This window comes from Equus przewalskii, chromosome 16 (genome assembly GCF_037783145.1).
Source record: "Equus przewalskii isolate Varuska chromosome 16, EquPr2, whole genome shotgun sequence".
Taxonomy (NCBI): Eukaryota; Metazoa; Chordata; class Mammalia; order Perissodactyla; family Equidae; genus Equus; species Equus przewalskii.
Genome location: NC_091846.1, coordinates 65,477,278 through 65,485,925, shown reverse-complemented (window position 1 = coordinate 65,485,925; position 8,648 = coordinate 65,477,278). Strand labels below are relative to the sequence as shown.

At 45.1% G+C, this 8,648-nt stretch overlaps 1 protein-coding gene across 15 annotated transcripts in view; it reads left to right on the top strand.

Annotated features, from left to right (window-relative positions):
• Positions 1 to 936: 936 nt before the first annotated feature.
• DZIP1 (DAZ interacting zinc finger protein 1) overlaps positions 937 to 8,648 on the top strand; it is a 56,369-nt gene continuing 48,657 nt past the window's right edge. For 5 of the 15 annotated variants that reach the window (XM_070579075.1, XM_070579068.1, XM_070579073.1 and 2 more), the window contains exons 1-5: positions 965 to 1,835; positions 1,976 to 2,074; positions 2,437 to 2,651; positions 3,407 to 3,655; positions 3,745 to 4,302. In XM_070579075.1, coding sequence (XP_070435176.1) covers positions 3,620 to 3,655; positions 3,745 to 4,302 — 594 coding nt within the window. In that variant the 5' untranslated portion in view covers positions 965 to 1,835; positions 1,976 to 2,074; positions 2,437 to 2,651; positions 3,407 to 3,619. Of the gene's footprint in view, positions 1,836 to 1,975; positions 2,075 to 2,436; positions 2,652 to 3,406; positions 3,656 to 3,744; positions 4,303 to 8,648 lie in introns of all 15 variants that reach the window. The other 10 variants (XM_070579074.1, XM_070579067.1, XM_008542533.2 and 7 more) reach the window with 5 other exon arrangements.

Below are 8,648 nucleotides of genomic sequence, written 5' to 3'. Positions count from 1 at the left end.
GATTTTGCAAAACAGTGGCTTTATCTACCTTATGTTGCCTGAAATGTCGACCTAGAAATCTTTACCCCTACTACATTAGAGGATTTTTATGGGATCTTAGATTCTCTTTCAAATGTAAGCATTTTAAAATGAAACATTTAAAAATTACACCAAGGCTGTCCCAGGCCTTATGATTTCAAGTAAAAACTAAAGTAAGGAATTCAACATAAATACTTATACTGAGCTATTACTATGTTAGATAAAGTATGGTACAAAGTTGAACCAGTCAGAAGCACAAGGAAAGGCATTTTACAGTAATACGTCATCCAGCAAAAGTTCTGTAGTTACTCCTTTCTAATTGAAGAACAATTTTTGCTACAGCAGACACTAAAATTTTGCAAAAGATGCACTCATATTTCTCAGTCTGGTTGTTAAAATGGTATGTGCATACTTTTTGGATTGCTCATTACTTAAAAATACTGGTTTGCGCCACTGTCAGACCACGTGTTCCAATTTTAGCTTTAAAAATTAGTTACACTACCCTTTACCTAAGACATCCCCTCTCCCTCCCCCCCGCTAAACTTTCTACCAACACAGATCCATGCCTTTCATCCTAAAGTGGCCATAACAAAAAGAGATGCAGAAACCTACATGGGTTTAAATTCTTGTTGTGCTTGGGTGCATAGTCCTGAATCCCGTTTTCCTCGTCACTCAACTGCAGGGCTGCATTAGATAACCTCTTCGAGGTACCTTGCATCTACAGACTTCTGAGATTAAAACGCAGCCTTTCTTAGGAGCGAATTCACATAAAGCCCCTATGGGAAATTAACTAGCTGAGGGCGGGGAGAGCCTCAGGGTAGGAGTGAATCTGGCTTCTCTTTGAAAAGCCTTCCCGGGGCGAGCATCCCGCGCCAGCAACAGAGCGCGCGGGGGCACCACGTGTCTGCACCAACAGCCGGATTGGCTGAGCGCATTTTAGCGCTGTAGTCTAGACGCGCACGGTCCCGCCCAGCTGCCAGAGGAGCTAGGACGCGGAGAGAAGAAGCCGGGGACAGATCGTGGAGGGGAAGGGGGCGGGAGGGGGGTGGGGGATCCCAAGACGCCCGCGACCGGGAAGTCTGGGAGGGCCCGGAGCGGCGCCAGGCGGCTCACCTAGCCAGGACTTGCTCAGACCTGACAAGCTTCATCCTGCGCCCTGGAAGAAGGTCCCGGCCCGCCGCCGCTCATCGGCCTCCGCGGGCCCTGCCTGCGCCAGCAGTGCCCCTGGGGTCTGCGTCTCCAGCGTCGCCCCCGTCCGCTTGCAGCGCCCGGCCCCAGCCCAGGAGCGCGCAGCTGGGGTGAGCCGAGGCCCGGGATGCGCCAGGAGACCATGGAAGCCGGCGGTGGACGGGGCATCTCGGTGGTCGCGAAGATGGGCCTTCCTCTCTCTTCCCCTGGCTGCGAGCCGAGGAAATGTAGACCCCGCTGGCGCAGTTCCCACTCCCCATTTGCCTTCTAAGGGGCGGCGCCAAGGGCCCACTGGGGCCCACGTTCCTCGGCCTTTGTCTTTGCGGGTTCGGCTGGCCGGCCCCGCCGTGCCCCCGGGGCGGGAGGCGCTGCCAGGGGGTGGGAAACGGAGAGAACGGAAAAGCATGCCCCCTTCTTTCCTGTTCCGGCCATCTTGCGACTGAGATTCAACCAAGGGGCGAAGGTGGCCAACGGCTCGGCGCCTGGAGCCGGAGTGGTGGCAGCTAATGGAGATGGGCGTCTAGGGCCCCGCGTGCTTCCTCCTCGGACTGCAGTGGGGGCGCGCGGACAGTCTCCCACGTTCAGCTTCAAGGGCCTGGGCGCGGGTCGTGGATGAATCCCCCTAACAGGCGAGAGGCCTAGAAAATAGGAGGGATAAAGGCCGGGAGCTGACATTTCCTTAACTAAGCTCTTAATTCATTCGATCATTCTTTATCCACGTGTCCGTTGGGCAAATTCTTAACGCCTCTCCGTGCCTGTCCTATGCTAGGTGCTGGGGATATAACGGTGAGCAAGAGGAAACCACGGCCCTTGTTCCCGCTGATCCTGCAGCCCAGTGGATGGAGCCCACAGTCCGCAGATCCGCCAGGTCAGTATCCTCACACCCTCTAAACAGATAGGGAAACTGAGGCCTGGGGCTGACGTAACTTGTTCTAAAGCAGGCAGCAAGTAAATGGAAGAATCAAACTTTGAACCTAGGTCTTGAACACTTTTATGCCAAGCTGTGTGAATCGTTAATAGTTCTTTTTTTCCCCAAATGTCCAGTAAAAGTTATTGAGATGTATGGTTTCTATGAAGTCATGAAGTGTGTGCTTTATTTCCTGGATCCTTTCATATGGATTTACTTCTAGTTCACGATACCTGGAAAGTGCCCAAAAATATTTGATACTACAACTTTGCTTCCAGTTCCTGTGAATTGTATTTTCCGTTCTTCTGTTCTTTGACTACTAGGAAAGGGGAAAACTTTCCTGAATGTTGGTCCAAGCAGGGACTGCCCGGTGGACGGAGGAATGTCTGGCTTTTCCTCAGCTCATTGATTTCTGTGGTAACCACAGGCAGCCCCCAGAAGACCTCAAGAATGAGAGGCCTGAGGTCTACAAGTTGCTGCTAGAAATATTTTAGCCTCTCCAGAAAAAAAGAATGCAGTGGACACACAAGTTTGTAAGGTAAATACAAGGGCCCTGTAAAACCTGGTGGTGAAGCTGATAGTTAAAGTTCCCCTCCACATAATTGTTTTTACCTTCACATTTTGAAAATGTATCCTTTTGGAAAGACTAGTAAAATATTACATATTTGGGGGGGTGGTTCTTTGGTTTGTATTTCTATCAGAATGTAATACTTAGGCCACCAACCCATAGAGTAAGAAAGACTCCATTTTAAAAAGTATCTCGGATGTAAGAAATTTGGAAACACTGCCATCAAATATAACTCTGATACAAATTTAATATTTTAAACAACTTTATGGAGGTATAATATACAAAATGCACCCTTAATTTTCAGTGTACAATTCGATGAATTTTGATAAATGTGTATGCCTGGGTGATCAACAGCACAATCAAAATATAGGACATTTTTATTATATCCCAAAAATGTCTTCATGCCCTTCTGCATTCAGTCCTTCCCCATCCCGTTTAATTTTACATAGTTTTGTTGCTTGACATTTTCTAATTGTGCGTAACAGATGAGGATGAATTGATATTTCTGATCACAAAACCTAAGGCGAGGACAGGAGTGAAAAACCAGAGGCTGGCAGCTAGAACGGAAAGGTTCTGAGGATGTGGCTCCCCACGCTTTAGAAAAATGGAGTGTCCACCCGAAAGGCCAGGGAGACCCGTGCCCCGGGAGGCTGGCTCTCAGGAGGTGCCCTCTCCGAGGGGACGTCCGCTCGGGCTCGTCGACGTGGTCTTCTTTGGTCCCGCAGGGCGCTGGGCGCACGCTGACCGCGCGGGGGCCGGCGCGCCCTTTGCCTCCAGGTCCCAGCCCAGGGCGTTACTACAGCAACGGCCTGGACGCCCGGACCTTAGGCCATCGTCGCCGCCGCCCGGGACCTGGCCTTCTCCCACTCCGGAAGGGTGGGGCGGCGGCGGCTTTGGAGGCGGCCCGGGCCGGGTAGACGGCACCGCCCCCTCCCCCGATGCCAGCACAGGCGGCGGATTTGCTTCCAAGCATGGTAAGAGGCGGGATGCCGAGCTGGGGGCGGCACGGGCTGCACAAGACTCCCAGCTCCCCGACCACCCCCGCGCTGTCTCTTTCCCGCAGCCCTTCCAGAAGCACGTGTACTACCCGCTCGCCAATGGCCTGGAGGGTCCCGACGCCCCCGCAGCTGCCGCAGGGGGCGCGGCCTCCATGGCCTGTGCCCCTCCCAGCGCGGCTTCGGGCCCCCTGCCCTTCTTCCAGTTCCGGCCGCGGCTGGAGAGCGTGGACTGGCGGCGGTTGAGCGCCATCGACGTAGACAAGGTGGCTGGGGCCGTGGATGTGCTCACGCTGCAGGAGAACATCATGAACATCACCTTCTGCAAGCTGGAGGACGAGAAGTGCCCGCACTGCCAGTCGGGGGTAGACCCGGTGCTGCTGAAGCTCATCCGCCTGGCGCAGCTCACCATCGAGTACCTGCTGCACTCGCAGGAGTTCCTCACCTCGCAGCTGCACCACCTGGAGGAGCGGCTGCGCCTGAGCCTCGCCGACTGCGAGCAGAGCAAGAAGCTCCTCACCAAGCAGGCGGGGGAGATCAAGTTACTCAAGGAAGAGTGTAAACGCAGGAAAAAGATGATCTCGACCCAGCAGCTGATGATCGAGGCCAAAGCCAGCTATTACCAGGTGGGAAACTGTGTTGTGATTACCATTCATAATCCAAGAAAATCCTCCGTAATTCCCACTGGCCGGCATATTGAGAGTCCTTTCTTCTGTCATTGCCTTTTTTTTTTTTTTTTTTTAAAGATTTGTACTATAAATCAAAAGAAATAGCGTATTTAAGCAAAACAGTAATTTTAACCAACAGATGACATAGTTCGTTACCTTCTGTAGACGACCATAAGATTAATAATTAAGCAAGTAATGTTGTCTGCAGTGCTTTATTGAACTCATCTAAATGCTGGTTGTTTAAGAAGCTGTTTCCTGCTAATTGATGTGATGAGAAAGAAATCATGTACAAATTGCTGTTGAGATCAGCCGCCGCTCTATCTTGGAATGATTACATCTGTGGTGTTTTTTAATTTCAAAATATTTTCCAGATTCACCAATTATTAACGTTTGTCCATTTGCTTTATTTCCTGCGTCTATATACATATTATCATCTTTGAACCACTTGACCATAAGTTGCAGACTCCTAAATATTTCAGTATGTATAATTCCTAAGAACAAGAACACTCACTAAAAATTTAAAAATTTTGTTTTTCTGGTCTTTTTTTTTTCTTTTTTGGGGAAGATTAGCCCTGAGCTAACGACTGTCAATCCTCTTCTTTTTGCTGAGGAAGCCTGGCCCTGAGCTAACATCCGTACCCATCTTCCTCTACTTTATATATGGGATGCTTACCACAGCATGGCTTCTGCCAAGCGGTGCCATGTCTGCACCCGGGATCCGGACTGGCGAACCCTGGGCCACCAAGAAGTGGAACGTGCAAACTTAACCGCTGCGCCACCAGGCTGGCCCCTGTTTTTCTTGTCTTCATATGCAACTGTTATGAGTTAGACTTTGAGCCTAAGATATATATTGTAATTCTTGAGTATAACAGAAATCAGAGTATATGCATTTGACCAATTAGATGGAGGAAGTGCAGAAGGTATCAACAATGTTAGATAAAGATAATAAAGTAAGCAATAGACTGACAAGATTGGTTTCACACCTACACATTCTAGTCATTTTGGCTAAATATGGCTTAAAAGATCTCGGTGGATTTAAGTAGTAGTGGCATGAGTGAATGTGGAGAACTGGGCGTAGGGTGCAGAATGTGATGGTTAATAGTGCTTAGGACTGATCCTCCAGGAGTGCTGAGAGCAGTGTGTTTAAGATGAGTGAACAGTTGGGAAAGAATACTGTTGGAAAGGCTTAGTGTTTAGTCTTGGATACATAACCCTGAGGTACAATCTTCAAATGATACTTCATGTTGCTAATTTCCTATTTGTTTCATAAATGCCATTTAAAAACTAAATATTTATAAGTCGTGCTGAGATGGCTGTTTATAAATATATTTCCCATACAGTGAATTGAATGGGTTCTATTTAAACATTTAAAAAAGTTTATCTAGCTTTGGTAGTAATCAGTAAAACGTTAAAACCTATAACATGGGAATTCTGTATTTATAAACATTTTTTCATTCTTTTGGTTATTATAGAAATAACTGTTAGGAAATAAAGATTTAAAAATGTGAATGATACATAAGGATAAAAAGGTAATGGCTCAGGTTTATCAAACCAGTGACACCTGCCAACTCTTGGCCCCTCAGCAGACTCTCTGAATGACAGTATTAACTGCATGGTGTGCTCAGGTGTGAGTGAGAAGAGGTAGGACTTAGTATAGTACAGGTACACTCTGCCGTCTCTCAAGTGGCTTGCCATTGTCTCTTTATGGAATCTGAGCAGTGTAAGCGCTTTAGCGTGACAATTCCAGAGTTAGACTGCCTGGGTTTGAATTCTAGCTGTTCCATTGTGCAAGTCATTTAACTTGTAAACCTCAGTTTCCTCATCTGGAAAGCGAGAACATTAGTAGTAGTTGTCCTTTAGGGTTGCTCTGAGAAGTCCATGAGGAAGGCTCAGTAAACAGCATCTGACATGTGGATGTTGATTTCTGCAGTGGCTTCCCGGTAGCGAGCTGTGACTGCCTGTGACCTCTTTGCGAATACTCATTTCTTTTTAGGAGCCTGAATAGTGGAGGTATAGAAAAGGAGGCCAGAGGTCACTGATAGCGATCAATGATTCAGGGAGAGGTACTCAAAGACAGCTGCTCAGAATAATTGGCATGTAAGCTAGCTTGGGTTTCACAGGATTATAATCATTGTAACTTCAGGTTTGTAAGCTGGGGATATTTGGTCTATAATAAGATTTATGGGAAGACGATGAAGTTTGTTTAAATAGTTATTTGACTTTAGCATGCAGTCATGAATTTGTGTTTAGATACAGACCTCCAACAGCTGAGGAAGTCTGATGGCTGTATGTAAAGACCAATATGTACCAATGATCTAGCTATCAGATTATTTTTGAAAATTAAAGAATGCCAGTGGATCATAACAGGATGTAGACTCATTCTAAGAAGACCTTCTGTTTTCGTAGCTGGAAGACTCAGACTCCTCTCCAGGCTCCAACAACACAGGCAGATTTTGGAATCTGTCAGTGAGTTTCTCTCCCTGGTTCCAATTTTTCAGCACCTTGGAGTTGGAGACGACTGTTGGGGAGGAGAAAAAGCATGCATTTTGCAGTCAGAGAGACATAGGTTCAAATATGCTAACCGATAATGCTCTGAATTAACTTTTCTGAACTTTGATTTCTTCATGGATAAAGTGGTTACCATGGAAATTAAATAAGATAATGATATAACAGGGCTTAGCTCTGAGTAGGCACAGTGGAAATGTTGGTTTCTTTATCCACTACTCTCTGCTGTTGTCTTTGAGAGGTCCCAGAAAACACCTAGAAGAGTAGAGAACCTCCATCTCACTTCATTTTGGTAAAGGAATCCTTACTGAGTTCTCATGTTAATTCCATTATACTAAATGTGTTTCATTTTTTAATGATTTTGAATGGAAGTTGTATTAAGACATTTACCTGTTTTACACAGCATATAATTTACATGTAGTCTACATTCTTAAACTAAGTATACTGAACATAATTCAACATATTCTATTCCTGGGGTTGTCATAGAAAGAACATCAGATTCCTTTCTATGAATAGTTAATAGTACCTAACTTTTCTCAATTCATGTCACTTCTTTTCTTTTCTAAAAATGCTTTATGGGATTCTCCTTCAAAATAGAAGTTTATATCATTCGTCTGTATATCAAATTCATATACACGTATTTATCATAGATATATATAAAACTGTCTTTTTAAGAAAATGTAAAGGGTTTTAGAGGATACCTTTTCAAAGCATTTTTTAAAAGTCTTGTAATTATTTTATTAATGGGGAAATTTGATTCCAGGTTATATAGAATTCCTTCGTGTCATCCTGAAAGGGAACTTTATTATTTCTGAGGTAGTCTTTGTGCAATAAATAGGATTCCTGCACCTCCTGCTACTACTCGCTATGAAGAATGATCTGACTTTTATTAAGTTTCTAGTTCCTGTAAGATCTATTATCAAGTACCTTTTAATCCCAGTGATGATAGATCAGATAGTGTTGGCTTTGGGGGCTGACAGACCAAGCTGTTCGTGTTTCAATAATCCATTCATTTTTTTTTTAACTGACTAGTATTCCAGGGTGTACATGTATCAGAGTTTGTTAACCTTTCACCTTTGAAGGATATCTTGCCTGGTTCCAGTATTTGGCTGTAAAATACTGGAAATAATAAATAATGCTGATATGAACATTCATGTGCAGGTTTTCGTGTGAACTTAAGGTATTTCTTTTTTAGAGCAATTTTAGGTTCACAGCAAAATTGAGGGAAAGATACAGAAAGTTCTCGTATACCTCCCTGCCCCCACACATGCATAACTTCCCCCATTATCAACATCCCCCACGAGAGTGGGGCATTTATTACAATTGATAAACCTTCATTGACACATCAGAATTACCTAAAGTGCATAGTTTACATTAGGGTTCACTGTTGGTGTTGTATATTCCATGAGCTTGGACAGATGTTTAATGACATTGTATCCATCATTACGGTATCATACAGACTATTTTCACTGCCCTAAAAATCCTCTGTGCTCCATTTATTTATTGCTGCCTCCCACAACCCCTGGCAACCACTGATCTTTTTACCACCTCTCCTTAGTTTTGCCTTTTCCACAATGTCATATAGTTGGAATCATACAGGATGTAGCCTTTTCAGATTGGTTTATTTCACTTAGTAATATGCATTTAAGGTTCTTCCATGTCTGTTCATGGGATGATAGCTCATTTCTATTTTAGTGTTGAATAATATTCCATTGTCTGGATGGACCACAGTTTATTTATCCATTCACCTACAGAAGAACATCTTGTTTGATTCCAAGCTTTGGAAATTATGAATAAAG